At 42.8% G+C, this 24,525-nt stretch overlaps 1 protein-coding gene across 8 annotated transcripts in view; it reads left to right on the top strand.

Moving 5' to 3' along the window:
* Positions 1–24,525, top strand: part of Slc24a2 (solute carrier family 24 member 2) — a 237,444-nt gene that overhangs the window by 133,174 nt on the left and 79,745 nt on the right. For 4 of the 8 annotated variants that reach the window (XM_029476317.1, XM_029476321.1, XM_029476319.1 and 1 more), the window contains 2 exons: positions 10,531–10,623; positions 13,396–13,504. In XM_029476317.1, coding sequence (XP_029332177.1) covers positions 10,531–10,623; positions 13,396–13,504 — 202 coding nt within the window. The remainder of the gene's footprint in view (positions 1–10,530; positions 10,624–13,395; positions 13,505–24,525) is intronic. The other 4 variants (XM_021160559.2, XM_029476320.1, XM_029476322.1 and 1 more) reach the window with 1 other exon arrangement.

The following is a 24,525-nucleotide window of genomic DNA, read 5'->3' as shown; positions in this document are numbered from 1 at the left end:
GTAATAGATTTCTGGATAGATGTGCTTAGACACAAGCCCAAGGACCAAAGACCCCAAAGATGGCAAGAACCAACTCCCAGGAATTGCCTTCTGACCTACACACACACACACACACACACACACACACACACACACACACACACACCATGACACATGTGTGCCTGCACTTACAAAAACACAAAATTGAACACACATAATAACAAGTGAGCATCCATCACCGAAAAAGAAGAACTAGACTAAGAATCCCACGATCTTGCATAAAAGGAAAAACTGATATCACCACGATTAGAAACTTCAGACACAAGAAAAACTTTAATATTTAGAGTCTAATAGGACAAATTATAAAACAGGAGAAATGTTTTTAAAATCAGGTGTCTGGCCAAATTTATTTGGGGTATACATATAATTTGTAAGATATAACCCTAAAAGATGTAAATAACCAATTAAAAACAAAGCAAAGAGTGCATACAATGCACTGAAGAGGTCTACAGTTGACAAATGAGGCCACGGAAAGATGACCATCATCAGAACCATTTAAGAAAGCCACAGGAACACCACAAATAGCCATCCTTGCACTAATTTGAATGTCTAAAATAGAAAATCGTGGTACTACACAGTGGTGCCCAGAATGGAGAAACCCCTGACCATTGCTGGGGACAGTGTAAGATGGGACAGCTAGCTACTGTAGAAAGTCATGGTCCTTTTAATACTAAAACTGCTCTTATCATATGGCTCAGAAATCGCTTTCTTAGCATAAATATCATATCATTCATGTTTATGCAAAAACTTGTTTGAAATATGCTCAGGGTCCCAGTGATCAAACCAGAGACTTGTTTAAGGATGCCATTGTACACTACTCAAATAATATTTGATGGCTATGACCTACACCTAAGTATCAGATCCAAATATCTCAAACTTCTTTTTCCTCATAGTTTTCCTACCTACTTAAGCATCGTCCTTTTTTTTAAAAGCTCTCGTCCCAACCCTGTGACAAGCAACAAAAAGACCACTCACTGTTCACTAAGTGGTGTTAGCACAGTGTAGACAGAATATGGAGTATAATAAAGATGTGTAAGATTTAAGACGACCTTGCTCAAGAGAAACTACGGTTCCAGTAAAGCATATAAAATTACACATTATGCAATTAGGACTTATGTTTGTATTAGTTACTTACCATTGCTGTGACCAAATGCCTGACAGAAAGCAGGTTTGGGGAGGAATGGTTTATTGGGGCTCACTGTTTGGAGATACAGTACACTGTGGTGGGAGAAGCTCAGAAGCAGAAGCATGAAGCAACCAGTCTCATTGTGTCTACCAATCAGGAAGCAGAGTGAGGCGAGAGCTGACACTCCCATGGTTTCCTCTTCTCCAATCTGGGACCCCAGCCATGGTACAGCACCACCCACATCCAGGGTAAATCTTCCCTTCTTAGTTAAACCTCTCTAGAAGCACCCTCTAGACATGAAGGTGTGTCTCCTCAGTGATTCCAGATCCAGCCAGTCTTCACAAAGACATGAGATGCTCCTTCTGATTAAAAAAGTTCAAAGAAGGGACGTTTAAGCTTGTGCCTTTCCCAAGGATTAAGACAGCAGGGGCCATGTCAGAGCATACATCCCTATGTTGAGGGAAGTGACTTAAGAGGCACTGGATCATCAGAAGTATCAAAGACAAGAGGAAGGTGATACAGACCAGCGCTGGACTAACTAAAAGCCATTTTCCTCCAGCATCCTTATGGACGAGCATAAGGCTCATCTGTTATTGAGCATCCAGTTACTCAGCCTCTAGCACCCACAGTATATAGTGGGAAATAAGGTAAAATAAAAATGTGGGCTGTCAAGAGGATGACCCAAGATGGAAAAGAGTGATGAGGTGAATGCAGGACAGACTGGAGACACAGGAGGCCCAGTAGGAGGAATATGTGGAAGCAGCCACGCGGGTGTGTCCCCCTCAGCTGTGGAGAGAAGCTTTAGCTGCCTCTCAACCTCAACCAAGCACAAAGGAGTAGATTAAAAAGCACAATGATTCCCAACTATCAATACTTGATATTTATGCCTCTTGTTGTTTTCTCCAAAATATATTTATGCTAACACTGGTATTATTGAGTCCTCAAATTGGGCTGCATTGTATTTATTTGATTCCTGGGAAATCCTAAACTAAATCCAAGGTGTCTCTATTTGTCTACACTTGTGGAAATTGTGTCAAGGTGCTGCAGGAATCCGGTGGGCCCGGCACAAGCAACATCTCTAGAATGGAAAGTCTAACGTGTGAAGGATGCACCCATCGCATCCCTAAGGCTATGCTTTCTCACCACAGAGACTGTATGAGAAGCTTTCTATAGCATACGACTTCATGAGGCTGCTTTCCCAGCAGACTCTGGCTTTCACATGTAACCTATAAAGGTCTCTTAAAAGTACGTTAGCAAGGAACTTTGCTAGCACCAATACGAAAAACTAAGCGGCACTCGAAATTGTATCAGTTTCATTTTTATCAGTTCTTTAGGCACCTGCTTCCTCTTGACCCCTAAATTTTGCTGTACATTGAGCTTAGACCTCCACATATACAACCCTGTTCATCTTATCTCAGTTGTCTTTACCAACACCTCTCCACATGAGAGGGCATGTTAAGTCCAGGATTAAAGATCAGTCACAAAATACAATCACAGACATGATAGATTCTAGGTATCTGTAAATATAACTTAATTTTAAGTGATATAACTACTACTGGCTCTTTCTCTTTAATTTTATAATAACATATACTAAAGTGTGAGGTCCATGAGGACAGAGATCTTGTCAGTTTGGGTCACACCTGAATTCCTAAAACCTAGAAAACAGCCTGGCATGATATTAAGAGTGAAGTAGGTATTACCAGATGGTGTTAAATGAATGAGTGGCTGTCTCTATTCACATCTCACTATGCAGAGTCTCCATCAGTGCTTCCAACATTAAGGCTGACTATTTCATTTTCTGAGCTTGTGTGGCGAGGCAGAGTACTTACCAGAGTATCAGAAATTAATTGAGGATTCGACACCCATGTCCTTCTAAATAGATAGGATCTGCTCCTGGCCACAGGGTGAGTGAGGCCACCAGACAGCCCCAATTCCTACCTGTTGCTGAGTTATTGAGTCCTGACACAAGTCAAGTTGATGTACAAAGAACCACATTTGCACCTGTTACGTTGTGAAGGTCATAAAATGTATCTCTATGACCCTCCAGAGACAGAAGTTACATTTTAAAACACTGTGGCAATTGTGAATGAGTCTAAATTACAATTCTGGAAGAGACAAATGACCAGAAAATTAATCTCTATACTTTCTCTACTCTCAAGCCCTTGCTCACAATTCCCAACAAAACAAATGTGTACATAATGAATACAAATAAAATCTGTCATCATAAATTCCCAACAATTGCTTGGCATCATCTGGCTTTCATTAGAAGTCCAAGTTCATAAATGGTTTTTAATATTTTCGTGCCGTTTGGAGCTCTGTTGGTTGCCGCTTTCTTCCTACGGGTTACTGTAAAGAAAATTCCACTTCCTTTTTTTTTCCAACACTGGAGAAACGCCCCAGAGCCCAGCTATCTGAGCTCAGATCACAGCTTTGCCATGGGACCTTGGACAAACCCACCCAGCCCCTATCAGTCTCAGGATCTTTATGTAGTATGAGAGATAGAAGTGATTATAACATCCATTATTTTAATGATTCAGTAAGGTATTTCCTACACATTTGGGCTTTCCATGAACCATACCCTGATTTGCCTAACATATCTTTTGTCCAGTATTAGTATTTAATGAATTTGAAACAGAAATCAGAGCTGGGGAAATGGCCCGGTAAAGTGCTTGCTACACAAGCATGGAGACCTGGGTTTGGATCCCCAACACCCACATGAGACAGGAATATGGCAGCCTGCACACCAGCACTGGGGACGTGGAAACAGAAGGAACCCTGACACTCACTGGCCAGTCAGTCACTGAGAGATGCTGACACAGAAACTGAGATCAGAAGTGATAGCAGAAGACATGTTGTGTGAACTTGTCGTCATATAGCCACATGTATGCACCATCTGTACACACCTGTGCACAAACACATCACACCACACACACACACACACACACACACACACACACGTGCGCATACCACATCCTCTGTCCTAAAAAGGAAGGCAGGGCCCCACCTCAGTGGTAGAGGACTTGTCAAGCACGCGTGAGGCCTTGGCTTTTACCATCAACACTACAAAGGGACAGCGTAAAGCAGTGGAGACAGTGTGTGGATGTGGTTTGGGTTCCTAACTAGTCAAGGCCAATGTTCCTGTTTTATACCAGACCAACACTAACAGACGACATTTGCTTGGCATATCAAAATTGTTCATTAGCAATTATGAAAATTGCTCAAACAATACAATAAAGTAAATGAGCAGCATCTGGATTTTGCAGAAGAAGGCAAGAGATAGCAGTGGTAGGTGGACTGTTAATTTCCTAAATTAAATGACTTGGCATTGGTGCTACTTATCCTGAGCACAGAAACAGCCTGAGGCCCTTCCCTCCTCTCACTCTCCATTTGTAAAACACAGATTACTGTCTTCCGTGTGCCTACTTAATAAGAAAGATTAAGTAATCATTGAAGAAGTGGACCTAAATAACCAGCATGACTATTAATTTAGCCAGTGTCACAGGCATCTGGGGAGCTTCACTTACTTACACAGAAGCACACAGCCCCTGTCCCACCTGAGTGGTTCACTCAAGCATGCCACCTGGTTGCAGTTTACATTGCAACTGTCAGGGACCATGGAAAGCACCGAGGTGAATTCTACCCATAAAGATATTACAACTTCTGCTATTTGGGAGGCTCTGTGGAGGAGCTGGGTACAGATGTACCCGATATAGCTTGTCAGTTCTGTGAGAGGTATTTAAAGAAGTCCTATTTAAAGGTTGGTAGGGATGTGCCAGTGAAGTGTACGAGATGACTATTTGGTAAGCAAGAAGAAAATATTAAGATGGCTTCTATTTACTTATATCTGTCAAGAAAGAGCCAGCCAGATGGCTCATCAGGTAAAGAGGCTTACACCAACGTTGATGGCTTGACTTCAGTCCCAGTGTTGAAGTAAAGAAATGGATTACCACAAGTTGTCTTCATATCTGCATACTTGAGCTATGACATGTGTGTACACACACAACAATAATTATTTAAGAGTAAAGAACTCAGTCTGTGCTTGCTTCACAGTTGTTAGTAACAGGTGACAGATAATGATGTACAATAGGATGATAGATGGATGGATAGATAGATAGATAGATAGATAGATAGATAGATAGATAGATAGATAGATAGATGACAGGTAGATATAAGTGTAGATGTTCAAGAATCAATGTTCATAATTGTTCTGAATGCTTCTGATAGTCATGTATGATCAACAGTTGGTAACATTGATCATACACAAGTTTATAAGTTCATCAGTAGTAGTCCAGGTCTGCTATTACTCTGGTGCCAGCCTTACTTACTGATCATTCCCAAATTACATCTTCTAATGATCTTAGTACAGAGTCCAAACTGTGCCTCATCTCGCCTTCTAGCATAAGAATCTGCCCGCTTCCATGGTAAGCTTCTTTCCAAGTTGTGAGGGGGCTTTACTTCCCCGATTAGCCAAATCTTGGTGATTAAGCACTCCATGCATGCCTGTATTAGACACATTCACAGATCATCTATATGTGGACTGGCTTCTTGCAAGTAGGAACCTCTAATCCAGAACCCAGCCAGAGTAGGAAGATGCTCTATTAGAGTGTGAACTTGGGATGGGTTCTCAGCTTTCTGATGCCATACTCCCTGTCCCACTCGTGTGAGCAGCATCCTCCAGGGGAAAGTGTCATAGAACACTCAGATTTTGAGATTCTGTGGGTTGAGACCTGCGTTCTATCTTCTCTCAGTCTTCCACCTCCTGAGAGCCTTGGGTACAGGAGATATTAGCTACTGACCTCACCTTGCCCATGCTGTGTCCTCCAGAAGGTACAGAGATGAGTTCAGGGGCCAAGTCAAGGAAATAGGATCAGTTGTATCATCTCCTTCCACAGATGCCAAATGGGGACATGCCTAAGTGGTCCCGCCAAGATTAGTACTTAAGTCACCTCCCTCTACCCTCATCAATGAATGTGTCTGCTTCCCATAGAAGCCACCCTACTTCCAAGTCTGATTCATGGCCTTAACTACTTGAAACTGTTATCCCTTGTCTTGTCACAGTACTTTCACAACAGCACTGTATTCTTATCCCCATTTCACAGATGGAGGAGCTAAAGAACAGAACAATTAGGTCACCTCCTCAAGGCCATATAACTGAGAAGAGGCAAAAACCCAATGGCCAACACTGGCCTTGAATTCCATGTGACACTCCTCAGCTGACATAACTTCTTCTCTTGACCAATGATCTTTAAAAAAAAAAAATGCTCTTTAACTTTCTCCAATCAATTTATCTTCTACTCACTCTATTCAGTATTTCTTTCTACTGTTTTCAGATCTCTTTCTACTGCCCCAAATATTTCATGATGATGGAGATGATCTATCCAGACAAATGATTGAAAGGCTTTGCTTCTGGACCCGGAGCTCCTTTGATAACATTTCCTACTTGGGTCATTTTGAGCCTTTCTCCTATCTGATGTCTCTGTAAAGCAAAACTATGACAGGGATAGTCCATCATTCTGGGCTACCAGCTTCAGGCATGCTTTTTTTTCTTCCCTGAAGGATTAACAGAGATTGTGACCTGAGTACACAGTCCAAAGTCATCTGGATGTTCATCTCTTCTTTCTCTCACTAAGCAATTGTTTAACTTCCCCTCTGAGGAATATGCTAGCACCTCATAATAAGAGGGATTAAGAGATGGTCTTCTGTTTAGAGGGGTAGGGATTCTTTCCCTCCGAATTTTACATTTGAGTTTTTCTACCTATTACCTTATTTTCCCAATAAGCTTTGAGGTTTATTTACCTTTATCTAAGAAAGATAATTTAAATGTGTTTTTATTGCAGAAAAGTACATTGACAGAAAAAGGATACACCATTTTTTAATGAATGTCATTCAGTCAAGTCTCCTCTCACTCAATCCTGGAATGTTAAAATTGATTCCAGTTAAATATAAGATTTGTATTTAAATTACTAAAATGTGGGTCACATTTATGACCAAAAGAAAAAAAAAGGAGAAAAAAAAACCCTTTAAGTTTGTCTAAATGTCCTTTACTTACAATTCTGCCTGGTCAGTACATTTCACAGGGCATGGTAGAAGGTTTTAGAAATAGAAGTTAATGATTGTTGCTGCAGCATTCAGACAGCTTCTGTGTACCTCTGTCCTGTGCCCAGCCACTGACTGGGAAAGCCAGCTCTCATTTTCCAGACTTGTCTGTTGGCATCTGAAGCCTTCATGGTGACTCACTTGGTTGTATAATTTGCAGGTAATTTTGAGCCAGAGTGAACCACAGGCATGTCTCTCTGTGTGGTCCAAAGCAGCTGGACTACACAATATTTGCCTCATTTTCACATGCTAGGAAAAGAGCAGGGAGCAGTAAAGCTGTGTACACAGTTACATCAAAACTGCACGTGCCATCCAGTGAAGCCATTTCCCAGCCGGAGACTTCCCAGGTCAAATGCAAAAAGACATCATTTAAAGCCTTGAGGGGGATTTCTGTCTAAAATTCTTCCAAACAGTTAGAGGTTTTATTATCTGGGGGCAGAGAACTTTCAAAATAATTGTAAGTAGCTAACAAAATGACCATGTGCAAGTAGCACTTCTCCCTAAGAAAGGTACCCGATACTGCAGAACCCCAGTTGCTCCTGTACAATGCAGTCACCACATGGCCAATGTGGAGTAACGATGGAGAGGCCCGTTTACATTGAATAAAAACATTGAATTGCAGAATTCTCTCTGACCCTGGCCTGGTTGGGTCCTGTTACTTACTATACGAGAGAGGGATCTTCTTTGATCACCAGGGCCCCAGCCTAGGACTCTTCAGTATGTACTTTAGAGGGCATCTGTCTTAGTCAGGGTTTCTATTCCTGCACAAACATCATGACCAAGAAGCAAGTTGGGGAGGAAAGGGTTTATTCAGCTTACACTTCCATACTGCTGTTCATCACCAAAGGAAGTCAGGACTGGAACTCAAGCAGGTCAGAAAGCAGGAGCTGATGCAGAGGCCATGGAGGGATGGTACTTACTGGCTTGTTCAATTTGTTTTCTTATAGAACCCAAGACTACCAGCCCAGAGATGGTCCCACCCACAAGGGGCCTTTCCCCCTTGATCACTAATTGGGAAAATGCCTTACAGTTGTAGCTCATGGAGGCATTTCTCAACTGAAGCTCCTTTCTCTGTGATAACGCCAGCTGTGTCAAGTTGACACAAAATTAGCCAGTACAGCATCTTTAGTAATCTGGAGAATTCTTATGAGTTCTGACTGAACTGAATAGACCTCTCCTGTATGTTGGCACAGCCTTGGAACTGACCTCAGAAATGGGGCTTTCAAATTAGTGTGGTCTAAATCAATAGTATTGACATACTATCAAGAGATAACGGACTGTGATAAAAATTTAGATTTCTTTTTTTAAAGGCACAATAAGAACACCAAGATTGAAGTCTTACTAATCTTCTTTAACACCGAATACAATTCTCAGGCAATAATAAATAAATTTCTCAGGCAATCATGGCTCTGAAAATAACTCTGTGACACCAAAGTCAAGCCAATTAAAGCCCCTCCACCACTGAACTCTGAGCTCAATCAGGAACTCACGGTCGGGATCATAAGCCTAATTGAGGTGAGCTCTAGAAATCACTCAGGGTGAAAGGTAGCCTTTATCACATGTCCCACCTCTCAACAGACTACACCAAAGCAGCAGGTCAGTCCACACAGGCTCACTGGCCATTGGTATGTCACCTAAGTTTACCTGCCGTAACCTGATGCATATTCATGTCTGCAAATCACACCTGAAAGAAAAAAAAAAAAAAAACCTAATGATGTCAACTTCTGTTGACATTAACCAATAGCAGCACATCTTGGAAAGGCTGCAGACCTTTCTCTGGAGTCTTTGTTCTTTGCAGAATCTGTGTGTTAGGCCTGTTCCTTCAGCTTACTTACTTTATGATCCATCTAGCCTGTAAGAGAAAAAAAAATGTCACTGGGGTACAGTTTTTTCTTCCTTTTATTCAGATCCAGAAATATAGTTTTGATTTTTTTTCTTCTTCAAATAATTTTGTTACATACATTTTTAAAACTTCAGACTCGCAGCTGAGGATTTTTCCTCTTCTGAAGCCCACCCTTTATCCCTCCTCACTCTAGTCTCTCATGTTCTGTGGTAGCGCTGGGATATCAGTCCAGCTCATAGTTATTTGCTTCCCATTTAGCCACAAGGTATAAATTTGCTAACTGTAAAGGCGTGCTCTGACAGCTGGTCTCAATGTATGTCCAAAGGCTAAGCTGGCTGCACTGGAAAATTTCCCCGGAGAGTTAATCTGTAAAATGTGGATCCATTTGTTGAGCTGTCTGATGTGGAAGAACAAAGAACCTACCTTAGAGAAATGGGCTCCCAGGGCGCCTCTAGGAGCAGAGAGAGAGATCAAAAGACAACTTCCAGTTCTCGATATCACTATGTTAATCGAACTCTGAAAAGTGACGTAATCTGTTAGCAACATAGTAGTCCAAATAAAGGCATTTGCATAATTTAACAAAAAGACAACTTCCGGTCCACTTCCGTTTCCAAGCTTGTCCTTGGGAACTAGGACATCAGAGATATTTTTCTGTGATATTTTTCAAGAAGCCACTGAGTGTTTACCCCCCCCCCCAAGAAGATGTTATAGCAAGTTTAGTGATGCCTGCAGGCTGTGCTGAGAAATTATCGCCAACCCAGAATGTATCCGTCTGCCTGGGTCTGACACACACAAGTTCTACGTGGATCTAATGTTTGGAAACAGAAGGGGACATACATTACATACATGATTTCGGTGTCCAAAAAGGCATCTCAACAAAATAAAAGATTATTAAATATTTGATTAAAGGTCTAAAATAGTCAAATCAACCATATTAAGTACCAAATTTATATGTCTTAAAAATAATATCACACATAGGGCTGGAAAAATGGATTAGCTTAGAAAGATGGCTCAGCTGTTAAGAGCACTGGCTGTTCTTCCAGAAGTCCCCAGTTCAGTCCTAAGCAGCCACATCGGGTGATAGTCCTGGTCTTTGATCCAGCAGCTTAATTTCTTCAGGTATTCACTCACCATATGTGAGGCAGTGGATATAAACTCCCTTCAAACCATGGAAAGTGACATCTCCCTGTAATCCCGTCACCCAGCAATAACCGTTCACAACACTAATTCCTGCAGAATCTTCTCCTTTACTTTTGAAGAAATGGAGTAATAAATATGATTTTTTTACCTGTGCGCCTATTTTGACTTAACTCATACGGGGAGTAGAAACAGCCATCTCTGTGTTGGTGATTGTTATTAAATGTAAAGCCTGTGTGGAATCTGTTATTTATTTGTCTTTTGTCTTTTCCTTTTTTCTTTTATGCAGTCACCTACAGCTGGGGACAAGGATGAGCCAACTTTACCGGTAGGGAGCAGTAGCGCTGCCTGTTCCTGTGCCAGTGAAGAATGTGTAGCAGAGGTGGGGAGGGAGCTCTATGCTTGCAAATCTTCCTCTCCCTTGGAATACTTGTAATTTGATACACGGGGCGGGGGTGGGAGTGTATTTCTGTCCTACAATTAACAACAAAGTATCTCTGGCATTTACCCACAAACTATTTCGGATTATGTTTCAAAATTTTGAATTCTTTCTTCTATTGGACATGAACTTTTATACATGTTGAAGGGGTAATAGTTGTCTAAATTACATTCCAAGGGATGTTGGCTGATACATGGGCACAGTGTGGAATCCAGTACTTAAGAACCGTTTGCTTTGTGTGTCTGCATGCAACCTCCTGCTTGAAAAAAGTGCTGCATGTGGTGTATATATTAAGTATATCCAACACTGCCTGAAAGAATGCTTAATGTCTTCAAAGCATAAACATAATTCAAGTCTAAAGAAAATACCCACAACACAGTTTTCCACAGTGACAACCACAGCACCCATGATTAGAAGGACAAATCATTACCAATGACCACATTTTCAGTTGCTTTCTAATTAACACGTAGCATTTCATATTGTGCTGCATGGCAAGGAATAACCTTATGAGGTTTTGTGTTCAACAAACAGTGACTTCATTTCCGTTGTATCTAAGCCTGCTACCTCTGCCCCTAGAATGTTTTGAACTTTGCTGATCTGTATCCTCTATAACTAAATGCTATGGTGCATTTTAAAATGTTGCAGGCTTTTAAGGTTGAAAGGGATGGTCATGAAAATATCTGTGACCCTGTAAATACTTCCCCCATTAACACTCAGAGCAAAGACATGACATTCACTGAGCGCTCAGAGGATACTCTAAATTCAAGGTACAGCTCAAACTCCAGGCTGCCTTTGAAGAGCTCAGAATGATTTCCATCACTGAAACACAAATATTCCCATTCATGCATCTTCAAATTCTGCTGGATTGGGAATACTGCTTTAATAGAACATCAATTATAATAAAATCACTGTTGGTTTCTCCTTGTATTACATGCTGAGACTTTGGCCATACTTCAATCCTGCAACTGGTTTTAGGTTTGCCACCAAGTTTTTGAACCATGACCCTGAATAAGAATTTTCTGGGGATGGAGAGATTGCTCAGTGGTTAAGAGCACCTACTGCTCTTCCGAAGGTCCTGAGTTCAAATCCCAGCAACCACATGGTGGCCCACAACCATCTGTAATGAGATCTGACACCCTCTTCTGGTGCATCTGAAGACAGCTACAGTGTACTTAGATATAATAATAATAATAAATAAATCTTAAAAAAAAGAATTTTCTGGAGTAAAAGACATATGGTCAGTAACGTGGAAATACTGCTAAAGTGGTCAGAATTACCATAATTCTTTTGTGTTACACTGGGTTGATGGCTGAAGTTCTCAAGGAGTTGTTCTAGAAAATATCAGCCTGTCCAAATGTGTTTAATTATGGGGTCTCTTATGGGAAATATGTGATAGAGAAGTTTGGAAGACTTGGTGAAAATGTTTTCATTTTAATTTTTAACAAAAATAAAATCGGAGGATAGGTTTTAATTTTACCCGACCACAGAAAATTTCCTTGTTAGGATTTTAGATCAAGTTCAATAATAATAAATAAATAAGTAACATTAAGTCAGCCATGGTGGTGCACACCTTTAATCCCAGTACTCAGGAGGAAGAAGCAAGCAGATCTCTGTGAGTTCAAGGCCAGCCTGGGCTACATAGGGAATTCCAGGACCTCTAGAACTATACAGTGAGACCCTGCCTCAAAATAATAATAATAATAATAATAATAATAATAAACCAAAAAATAAAATATTCTACTTATAGCAGCCCTTCATCCTAAGACTGTTGACAAGATATGGCTGCCTCTGAGAATCTTCCCCTGGGCCCAGTACCATAAAGTCAACCACAGAGAAGGAAGTCGTTTCAAGGCAGGATTAAATAGCTGTGCAAATGAAGAAGGCCTCAAGGAGGCTTCTGTTTGATTGAAGACTGTCTACTTTTAAAGGTAGAACTAAGAGCTCCTTGGTAACCGCGTCTCCTGAAGTTTACTTGGTGTCTTCATATCTTAGATCCAGTTATTAGAGCAAAAGATCACAGCTCATAGGACTCTGTGCCAAGGAGGCATCCTGGAAGCCAGGAAGGCTCTGGGTTGGAGCCACAAGTGGAAAAGTCTGTCTTTTAGGTTCACATGTAACATGGACCACCGAACTTTCTGGATCCAAGTGTAGATATAGGAACCACAGAAAACATGGAAAATGATATGGGTGTAGATGAGTCCATTGACATAGATACAGAGAAACAAAGATCTCACTGACAGGACACATGATCCAAAAATTTAAAGACTATCTATTAGGTTATAAAGAGTCTTTAAGAAAATCAACCCAGGAACCCATGTCTCTGTCCAACACTCTGTGACCCAGGACCTCATTTTCCTCCTCAGAGACTTCATGGTCTACCTAACGTTGGTCCTAGCAATACCGATCTCATGAGGCTCATCCTGAGAATGGGATGAGTGAACGATGTGAAGCATGCCAAACATTGCCTGCCTTGTACTAACTTTTTAACTTTTGTTTAAAAGAGGTGATGTGGGGGCTGGACAAAATTGATACGTTTAATCAAAAAAGCTATTTCCTTGGAATGTTTGAAACATTCTTTGAAATTCTTTGGCTTAACTGTGTGTGACCATGTAACAGAAAGGAGTGACCACAGACGAAATGAGAACTCCTCTCTGTGATGGATGCACTTGACATTCATTTCTGAAAACTAACAGCATCTTTGGTTTCTCTGTTCAGTCGAAGCCACGCCTCCAACGAGGTGGAAGCTCTGCCTCCCTCCACAACAGTCTCATGAGGAATAGCATCTTCCAGCTCATGATACACACCCTTGACCCACTCGCTGAAGGTAAACGCCAGGCTTTGGTTTGGGAGCGTTGTTTGGGGGCGAGAAGGAGGTCGAAGACTTTGCTTCAAAAACAGCTTATGTATGCTGAGTTCACTCACAACGGTCAAATTCCTCTTGGTTAACATCGCCAGATGAAGGCTTGACTCATCCATGTGCTTCATTCCTTACTGCTCAGCTCCCAGCAGGGTGGATTTATGACAGGAGTAGAATATGAGTTCCGTGTGCTGATTCTGTCTTTTGATGCCTCTGGCACAAACACCTTTTCCTATGAGGCAGGGGACAGAAAGGTTTCCATCTGTTTAGTATTTTCCTTTATCACTTTCAAAACAAAGTTTTGTGTGAAGATAAGTTGTATACCTTAAAAAAAATTAGAGTAAAGAACTCTATTCCAGGGAAGGGCTGTGAATGGTGTGGAAAATGGTATTCTCTGAATATCAGTGAAATGGTACTAATTTTTGGCAGTTGGGTGGGGAGAGCATCCATCCAAAGAGCCCATCATAACTTCTTGGGACCAGTAATTGGAGACCCAAAAGGCCTGGTTCACCTCCCAGAGTGATTGTAAGAACCACTGCAAAAAATCCAATATTATGCCATTTTAATTTTACTGAGTCACAAAGCCAAATATACTTTGTGTCTTCAATTGCATAGGTATCCTAAAAATTATGTTTGTAGTAAATAGATATCTGGCATAGCTAAATAAATAACTGGAGTTCTGCTATAAGCAAAGATTTCAGATATAACTAAGTCTATCCTTCCATGCCTGGGTATTATTGTCTTACCTACTGAAGCTAACAGGGACTGTGGGAAGAGTAGACTAAGTGGCCACATCTCAGGGAACAGACACAGGAGATCTGATTATCAGTCATATTGCATATATCAGAGTTCTCACCAAAAACCAACCTTTGATAAGGTTTTTTCAAGCTAAGGCACTTAGCTTGAAAACTAAGAGAGACTTCACATGGTATAAATGACAGCTGGGGACCCAAAGACCGGCTCCTCTGGCCCTTACTGCTCCACTGGACACAAGCCTCTCACTCAGAATAATAGGTGGGGACTATAGGTCACATCTCCCGTTAGAACACAGGACATTTCCACTACAAAGCACTTGTACTACCCCCTAGATCACTGAGACACCATGTTGCTCCTTAAGAAATCATGCTGGCACACTGAATGCCTGTGGAATTTGGAAAGAGACCCAGAAGACTGCAGCTTATATATCTCACTAACTTGTTTCCCTGGTAGCCTCCTCTACAGCCGGCCTCAGAGACTACGTGTCCTCTGCAGCATCCATTTTGGACCGTTGGTTGGACCATGCTGTCATGTGGCTTACTGGGTGTTGCAGCCAGAGGACAGGCTGCTCTATCTCTGGTGGCCTAAGTTCTGGACTTGGAAAAGCATGTCCCCTCCTGCTTTTTCCACCAGCTCTACTAGATAGTTGTGAGCCAGGAAATAGGGCTCTCTAGAGTATCTTACTTATTAGAAGATATTGTGACTTCTTCACGGGCCTATCAGGCCTGTGATCCAGAAGGCATCATATGCTTTCCAGCACAAATCATGTTTTGTGAAAGTGACTACTCAGGTTTGTTATGTATGTTAGTCTCAATAAAGAAATTGCACAGGTTTGAGAAAGAGAGAGAGAGAGAGAGAGAGAGAGAGAGAGAGAGAAAGGAAGAAAGAAAGAGAGAGAGAGAAAGGAAGAAAGGAGAGAAAGAGAGAAAGAAACCATGCTGGTTCTAACTGTAGGTGATGTCCGTGCTAACAGCTGAGATACCTGTTCACCCAGTGGTCCAGTTAATAAGGCCAACAGCCTCCTTTTATTTCCAGGAAAAAAATGAAGGAATCATTTTTGTTGGCTCCCACCTCCTGCCACTCTGCAGCTATGTGACTTTGGGCAAGTTAGGGTCTCTCTCTAGAGCCTGCCTTCTTCATCTGTTGTAACACTTTTCTCTATTGGACACTTCAAAGTTGACAAAGTGTTCTCACCCCTGTGAACTTATGTTCCGACGCATATTCTCCCTCCATGGAGTATTGTACCACCAACAGATCCTAACTGTTCTTGCTGCCTACCCTTAACCATCATGTTCTGGGAGCCATCTTCCTTCCACTGCAGCTTTGGAGCTGGTCCGCTCGCATAGCCTCCACCTGTTTCCCACACAGTAGTTCAGATCATCTTTAAAAGTCAACCAGGCTATAGAAGCCCCTGCTTAGCAACCTGTAGTGGCTTACCAGGGTCCTTAGGAAAACTATGAAAACCTTATCTCCCTTGGATCCGCTTCTCATTTCAAACTAGACAGCTGCTCTCAACAGTCTCACCGTCTTTACTGTTGCGATCACCAGAACTTTCTTTCTTCCCCTCCATCCCTCTCCTACCTCCCCCTGCTCCCTGCCCTTCCACTCTTCAGCCCTCTGACCAACCAGCACAATCCAGAAGCTCCAACCCTCATCTGTACAGATCCCTTTCTGCACTCTTTATGGTACCCATTATAATCTCCGTGGTTGTTCCCTAATGCCCGGGTTCTTGAGAGCATGCATGCTCTGTCATTAAACAGCTGTCCCCAAAGCCCAGCAGTGCAACCAGCATGTCATTGCTACTAAGACTCAGGCAGGCCAAGCAACTTGGCCCAAACCATCCACAGTTCTAAAGCCCCCAAAAGCCATTCGGACATGAGACCGTCAATGAATTACTTTGGGACACTATCTCCTCCCCCTTGTTGTCCTGGAGAATCAACCAAGAAAAGAATAGTTGTTTCTGTCATGGCTCTGTCCCAGGCAGCTGACGAGGGATTTGATTGACATGGCAATATTATGTGGTAAAGAGGAAAGGCTCCAGGCCTGGATGTTCTGACACAGATCTCACTTCTGCATATACTAGCTATGCGACCTTGAGCAACTTACCTACCTCTCTCTACCTCAGTTTCCTCATCTATGACGTCTAAAGTTTGTGTGTGTGTGTGTGAGAGAGAGAGAGAGAGAGAGAGATGCAGAGACGGAGGTGGAAAGACACAGAGAGACACAGAGAGTCTATGTGTATGTAAATAAATGTGAATGAGTGTGTGCATATATTTGTGTGTGTGTGTGTGTGTGTGTGTGAGAGAGAGAGAGAGAGAGAGATGCAGAGACGGAGGTGGAAAGACACAGAGAGACACAGAGAGAGTCTATATGTGTATGTAAATAAATGTGAATAAGAATGAGTGTGTGCATATATTTGTGTGTGTGTGTGTGTGTGTGTGTGTGTGTGTGTGTATCCACACGTCTGAGCAGTCTAAATATCTCTCTAGTTGAAGGATTCCGTTTCTGAAAGGGCTTGTTTTTGTTTTTCTGCTTAGAGGGGAGGTTGTGTTTTCTTTCTGTGTGATAAGAGAAAGTGAGTCTGGGTTGTCTCGGAGTTGGGCCATCAGTGATTTTCCAAAACACCTGGCCCTTGTGGAGCTAAGCTGCAATTAAGCTGTTTGTTCCTGCTGCTGCTGTAGTGAGAGGCGCCTTCTGAATCTGGGCACTGGCTTTCAAGGTGAAACCTCTCCCTGAAAGACAAGGGCTCCCTGAGCATGAATTTGAGAGACTCTCAGGACCATAATCAGTTCTGTACTGAGTGATTGGGAAATACAGAAAGCACTTTGATGCTTTGAAAATGCTGCATAGCACACAGACAAGAAAAGCACACACACACACACACACACACACACACACACACGTAAAATAAAATGAAATAAAAGAAAATAAAAGATTCACAATCACTTTTCATTTCAGCCAAAATCTTAACCCACTGCTCTCTCAGAAATAGTCACCTCTCTTGGTTTAAGTCTTATCCCTTGAATTCACATGTCCTGTGATAAGATACAACTTTTGAAGACTATAGAACATTCTGGTTCAATCTCCAGGCTGACCCCATGAGTGTGGCAACATATGTAGAAAGTTCTCTGATGCTCCTGGCAGTTGCCTGGCTGAGTGCGTGGGAACCACTGGCATGCAGCCAGTGTTCACAAAGGAAAGTATTCCATGTCACTGAAAACATTTAGAGCAGATGGCCTGTAGGACCATATTTTCCTGAGTCCCATCTGTGCCACACAGGTGAGTTGACTGGTCCCTACCTAGCTAACACCCTTGACAGGCATCTGGTTTGGCCTCTGGGCCTGCATCCCACAATCTAACTGGGTGTGTATCCACCTTCCATCGATGTATCACAAAGCACCCAAGACCTAGAGCTTGACTTTATGGTAAGAATTAAGCTGGGAATCGGCTGGGTGATTCTTTGCTTCATACCATGTCAATGGGGTTTATTGGGTGATACCTACCTGGCCAGCCAATAGGTTGGAAGGTCCAAGAGGGTTTTCCTTACACATAATCTTTTGAAGGAAGTCTAGGTTCACCTAGATCTCTGACTCTCCATGTTGTCTCTGGGTCCTTACAAATAGCCAGATATCCTACTTGATGCCTGAGGGTTCCAAGAGGGTTCCAAGACCTAGAAGACCCAAGGTGGGAAGTCCCAGAGGCTCACTTATACTACATCCTCAGTCAAACTTCACAAAAGCTGGGCAAAGCTCCACTTCTCAGGAGAGCAGTACCAGAAAGCCTGAATCCACCTACCATTCTAGCCTAGGCTGTTTTGTTTCCGTGTTCATGGTTGTTTGGTATGCCGGAAGCAATCCACACTGTGTGAAGGGACAGGCCATAGTCAGTCTTCCAAACAAAGCTGACCTTGTCTTTTTAGGAACACAAAACCGTAAGCATGCATTGTTCATGAATATAAGCTTTCAGATCACCCTAAAGCAGGAAGGAGGGCAGGTGTCTTTTAATGAGCAAATCATTAGGATTCCTCAAGTGGAGTTTGCCGTGCTTCATTAGAGCCAGAACAGGGCTAAGTGAGCCCCCTCTATGTCTGAAGGAGCCAGGAGCAAACGCTTTGCCTCTCAACAAAAGCAGGCCGTGCTGGGCAAGGACACATGGAGTGTGTCAGGAAGATGGCCTTGGTGTTTACCACTTGTTCTTGCTATTGCCATTGTTGCTTAGGAAGATTTAAAGTGCCTGCTTTTCCAGGGAGGAGAAAAACTCTCTTCTCCTCTGGTTTTCAGACAATATAAAAGTATACAGACAATAAAGATGCTCAGGAATGACCTTTTGTAGAAAAGAAGAGCTTTGGGAAAAGGGTGCCATTTTCTTCCTGCCAGCCTTGCAAGATCTGCTGGTCCTGTGGTTCGTTAGTTGTGTCTCGTGGAAGTGAGAACTACACAGTACATACAAGAAATTACACAGTTTGTTGTGAACCAATCCTGTAAACTTCTCCCGAGGCCCAGACTCATTTCTCTAGGCAGGAACAACTCTCTTTGTCCCCAAAAGGAAAGGGGTACTACAGTGTTTTCAATTGATCCGTCAAAGACACCACAGGAACAATGGCTGGTAAAGCTTCCATTCATGCTGGAATGAAAAGTTAAAACAGAGTGGCTTTGAAGATCATGATGATGGCACACATTTCAAATGTAAAATATCAGCATTAAATGCATGACAAAATTTTTAAAATTACTCCGTAGGCCAAGAAGGCAACAAAGTTATTTTAAAGTACTAATAAAGAGTTCTGACTATATGGAGGTTATTTTGCTGAAGAAAAATGCAATATAATTTTAAGAGAGGACACTTTTTGAATACTTGTCTATTACGTCCTACTGACACCATCCACTCCATTTTGGATGGAACATTGGATGTTTCCCCAAGGCCAAGAGCATTATACTGGCCAGGCCAGGTCATATCAATCTATACCCATACTGAGAAGTTTCCAGCATCCTTCCACGGGAACTGATGTACTGTCTAAGCAGGAGTACCAAACATATGAGGTCATAGACACTTCTCCAGGGGCTGTAGGTTGCTTCCTGATCTTTATGAAAAACCGTGGGCGTTGAATCGTCAGAGGATAATTCTAGCACAAGATTTCATAGCAAAGTCCACTGACTCAAGCCCCAGACCCTGTGGGTTCCATACCTAGTTCTGTCCTTTTCCAGCTGTGTGAGTCTTCATCTATAAAATCAGAACAATACTACCTATCTCACTGTCTTCCCTGGGTTGCTTTACAAATATATATTGTGATAGGGTTTTAGCAGTGGTGGTGGCAGGGGGTGTTTGTTTTGTTTTTGCTTTTGTTTGTTTGTTTTGTTTTTTGTCAACACCACTAGGGTCAAATGTCAGGTGCAAACCTCAGTTGACAAAATTTTCTTAAGAACTGATGTGGGAGGGCCTAGCCCACTATGGGTAGTGCTACTCCCGGACTTGTGGTCCTGAGTTGTCTAAGAAACCAGGCTGAACAAGACATGGGAAGCAAGCCAGTAAGCAGCATCCTTCCATGATCTCTGCTTCAGTTTCTGCGTCCAGGTTCCTGTCAGGATGTGTGAGCCAAATAGACCCTTTCCTTCCCAAGTTGCTTCTGGTCGCAGTCTCATTACAGCAACAGAAAAGTAATTACGCCATGACCCACCTCTGTTCAAAGCCCTCTCACTAATAATGCCTCTGCAGACTCCACTGTGACTGGAGATCTGCCTCTCTCCCTGGCCCCCTTGCCTTCTCTCTTCCTGTCTTCACTACTGTTCCTGTTCTCTGCTTCCTTTCTGTCTCCCTTCATCTTCCTTTGTCTCTGCCTGTCCCTCTCTCCCCCCTTCATTTCTTGTTAGACTTCTCTGACGACCCAGAAGCTCCAAGCAAGCCTCTGTCTCAGGGCCCTTGCATACACGCCCACTTGACCCGGACATCCACATATCTCCTGTTCTCTCTTCCACGGAGTCAGCTCCCAGAGGCTACCTGATCAGAGAGGTCTTGATTTCCCTCAGCTCTGTAGTTCTCCATAACAATTACCACACGTGTTTCTTGTTTCCCACCCATATCTCCCTGAAATGGCCAATAGGACAGGATTGAGGCCATGTTCTACCCTGAGTGCCTGGCTCAAGCAGAACCCAAGATATCTGTGTTGGCTGAATAGAATGAATACTGACTTTTATGGGGTTTTTTTTCTGCTGAACAACTGTGTGTTTAGCTGTGCTCTGGTGAAGGGCTCTTTTGTTGTGATCAACAAAGTCCTATTCAGTTGTTGTTCATCTTTCAGTAGAAACAACCTTCTGTGCTTTGGTTCCTGTTATAGCCACAGCCTTCAGCATTAGCACCTACCTGGAGCAGCCACAGCCTTCAGCATGGCTCCTTTCTGGAGCAGGCACTTTGGTCTGCCCTTGCTGGGTGGTGAGATCAACCCTCCCCACAACTGTGGCTACCAGGAGAAACAGCCTTCTGCTTCTCACTTCCTCGGGTGTCCCAGACCCCTTCCAAATACTTTGTTCTTTCCATTTCTTCCCCTCGATATCGGCCCTCTCATTTATTGCACTCCATGGCCCTGGTTTTACATATCAAAACAATTACCACCCCTGCAAGAGTCTAAGAAGCCGGGTGTCTGACCCCGTCACTCATAGTGCACACACACACACACACACACACACGATAGACAGACACACACAGAGACACACACACACATCCCTGTAAAATAGCACCTGGAGTATGTGTTGGGACTAAGGTGCTCTCCAGGCACAAAAGCTGAGCCTGTTACATTGTTCTGAACCATTTTCTAAGACCAGTGCTTTCTCCATCCTGTGGAGATTAAAAATTAAATTAAAATCTTGCATTTTCTCTTCATTCTTCACCGTTTTATTAGTAGTAGCAATGTGTATGAAGTGCGTACAGTAAACACCTCCCAGCACAGAAGTGAAATCGTGGTTGCCTGGTGAACCTGTCATCAATGGAAAGGTTGTTTGCTGACAAGCCTGAGAAGTCTTAGGACAGCAGGAGGTCCCACTGGAGTTCCAACATGGACTTCCTGAGGCTGCTTTTCACGACAAAGCCTTCAGAATGCTGTAATGAGGTGTCTTCAGCTGACTCCGCCTTTCCCATAGGATGCGTTCTTTGTTTGCAGTTAGACAGATTTCCCCGGTGTGAGTTATCTTCCAGCCAGCAGCCTGCTCACCTGCCTGCAGATTGGCCACACCGAGCCTTTCAAAGGGACCTTTGTGCCCTCATTTCTTTCCCTTTCTGCTGGCTTGATAGTAGTAGCCTGATGGTTTCGGGAACAGGTGGTAAGCAGGTGACATCAGTGTCCTAAATCCCAGAATGTCATGATCACAAGTGATAAGCGAACATAAACATATATATATATACATATATATATATGTATATATATACACATATACATATACACACACATATTACAATCTTCCATATAGTATAGATCATGGATTTTTCTTTTCTTTTTCTTTTTCTTTTCTTTTCCATTTTTTTAACAACAGAGTTCTTTTGTTCAAAGAAATTCCCACACGGAAGAGTAAGCCTTTACATGGTGATAATTCCTGAGCACTTATGTCAGCTTTTCTCAGTGTGCCTAATTCAGTAGCCTCCCTACTGTACAGCAGGAAGACTGAAAGAGCAGACACAACAAAGACATGGCAAAGTACAAAGAATACACAAAATCAAGATTTCAAATTTTTGTGGCAAAAGTAATTAACATTATTAGTCTTCCTGAAGAATGGGGGGGGAAAAAACAAGCCAATGTGTTAGGAAGATGTGTATTCTTTCCAAATCAAATCTCAAAAAGATATTGCATGGGACTGCCTAATTTGATTTGTAAATTTATGTAAACTAAGTAAGAAGAGCAAAAGATTATTTTTGGCAACAAAGGGGTGCTAAGGGGGGGGGGGGGGGCGGGGAAGACCAGAGAAGAAAAAGAAGAAGAAGAAGAAGAAGAAGAAGAAGAAGAAGAAGAAGAAGAAGAAGAAGAAGAAGAAGAAGAAGAAGAAGAAGAAGAAGAAAGAATCATTCTCAAAGCATCTCTGTTAAATGCCCCAGTTGAAGTCTGAGGAGGGAGAACAGACTTGATGAAGGCAGAGAAGGTGCCCCGTGGGTGGCCCTTGAGGGACTTCTGAAGCCTGCATGAAGACTGCTGCCCTAGAATCTATGACCTGCTCTTGGTGAAGCACCAGGGAAAGCTGCCTTCCCAGATTAAAGAAAAAAGGGCCCTTCTGCCTGCTCTTGTGTGGAGGTTTCATTAAGTGTCCTTGTGCACTGTACCACAAGCCTGGGGACTGCCATAGCACAAGCCTCTGACATAAATGAGTGTAGCTAGCCACATCCCAAGGAATCTATATTGGTGTCTGAAGCCTGAAGAAGGGCCATCAGAGAGCATTTCTGGAGACCACGGGCTGTGAGAGCAGATTGTAGAAGTGGAGGGACTGTGAGCGTCTGAGGAGCTGGTTGGTTCAAGGAGACTCAAAATATGGACTGCAGGCTCCACAGAAGCTAGAGCTCCTTTGAGAAGTGGTATATTGGTTGTCCCTCATTGCCCACTAGACTACAAGTCTGATAGCTGCTCCCATCAAAGGATGTGTGTATGTACCTGTGTTTGTCTGTATGTGTGCCTGTGTGTGTATGTGTATGTGTCTTGTGTGCTTGTATATGTGTGCATGTGCAGGCATGCATATGTGTGTGCCTGTGTATGTGTATATGTGCCTTGTATGTCTCTCTCTGTGTGTATGCATGTGTGTGTGCCTTGTGTGTCTCTCTGTGAGTGTGCATGTGCATGTGTGTATATGTGTCTGTGTGTCTGTGTCTCTGTATGTGTGTGTATGTATGTGTATCATGTGTGTCTGTGTGTCTCTGTGTGCTTGTACATGTTTGTGTGTGTGTGTGTGTGTGTGTGTGTACCTATAGAAGTCAGAGGTTGATGGTGGCTGTCTTCTCTTGTAGTTCAACCTATTTTTGTGATAGGGCCTCACTGAGCCTGGAGCTCAGCCATTGTCTAGAGTGACTGGCCAGTGAGCCCCGTCATCTTTCCTTCTCTGCTCCTCTGCAAACACTGTGATTCAGGCATCAGCTGCTACTCCCAGCTTGTGTGGGTGCCAGAGATCTAAACTCGTTTATCAAGCTTGGGAGTGCTCACTTAACTGACTGATCCATTTCTTTGGCCTCAAGACTGAAATTTTTGAGTCCCTTTTTCTCCGTGGCCCACGGCTGACGGTCGGTCATCTGTAGGATTCTGTCAGCAATGGTGCTAAGAATGTAGAAGTGTTTTGCCGCTGAGGAAACACATTCAAAAACACTGTGAGTGCTAACAGCCACCCGAACCTGAAGTTTGGCTTCAGAGCTGAGACATTTGCACCCACACAGGACTCGTGTCCACAGTCACACACGCCCATCGTCACTGCACTGAGCCATCTGTCACTCTATCCCACTGCCTTCCAACTCTCTAACATATGTGAATGTCAGCGAGGAGCTGACACAAAGATTCAACCTCCCCTCTCCTACTTGGCTTTCTTGTTTCTTACCAGACCCTGGAGTCTGTTATTTATTCCTCCCAGCTTCTGTTTTTTTTTTCAAGGGAAGAGCTACAAAATGAGCTTCTACAAATTGTCATTTGATCCCCAAAGAAAGTCATTTCATGCCCGGTTCATTCAAACCATGGAGGTGTCCCTGAAAGCAGAAGCTTAACCTTTCTTTCTGTCTCAAGTTATACATCAGTTTAAATTAGCAAGAAAAATGTTTGCACACAGCCTCAGCCAGGGAAGTGAGTAGCAACAGGAGGGGAAAACTCCCTGGAAGAGAACACGCTGCCCATGGGCCTCAGTTCAATAAGAAGACAGCAGCGGAAACCGCCAAACCTCCAGGTAGAGGAGAGCAGCTATTAAGCAGGACAAATTGGTTAACCCCTCTTTTAGGGGATAATAAAGCTTATTTCTGTATTTTAACATCATAATGATTGGAATGCAATCACTCCTGTGTTGAACACATTATAAATAAATATCAATTAGGGCATAAGGGAATGTGGGTAGTCTTGCTAAAAATAAATGCTTTTGAGTGTGGACATAATTTCTCTCTCCCCTTATCCCCTCCTCAGCCAACAATTTATTTTTGCTGGCATTTGAGATTAAACGTAGCATGAAGGAGGCAGGCTATAAAGCACAGAGTTATACCTCATTTGCTTCCTTAGAACTTATTCTCCAATGGTCACT

The sequence above is a fragment of the Mus caroli genome, chromosome 4 (assembly GCF_900094665.2).
Source record: "Mus caroli chromosome 4, CAROLI_EIJ_v1.1, whole genome shotgun sequence".
NCBI classification, from domain to species: domain Eukaryota; kingdom Metazoa; phylum Chordata; class Mammalia; order Rodentia; family Muridae; genus Mus; species Mus caroli.
The sequence above is the reverse complement of the archived record's forward strand: the minus strand, read 5'-3'. Positions and strand labels throughout refer to the sequence as shown.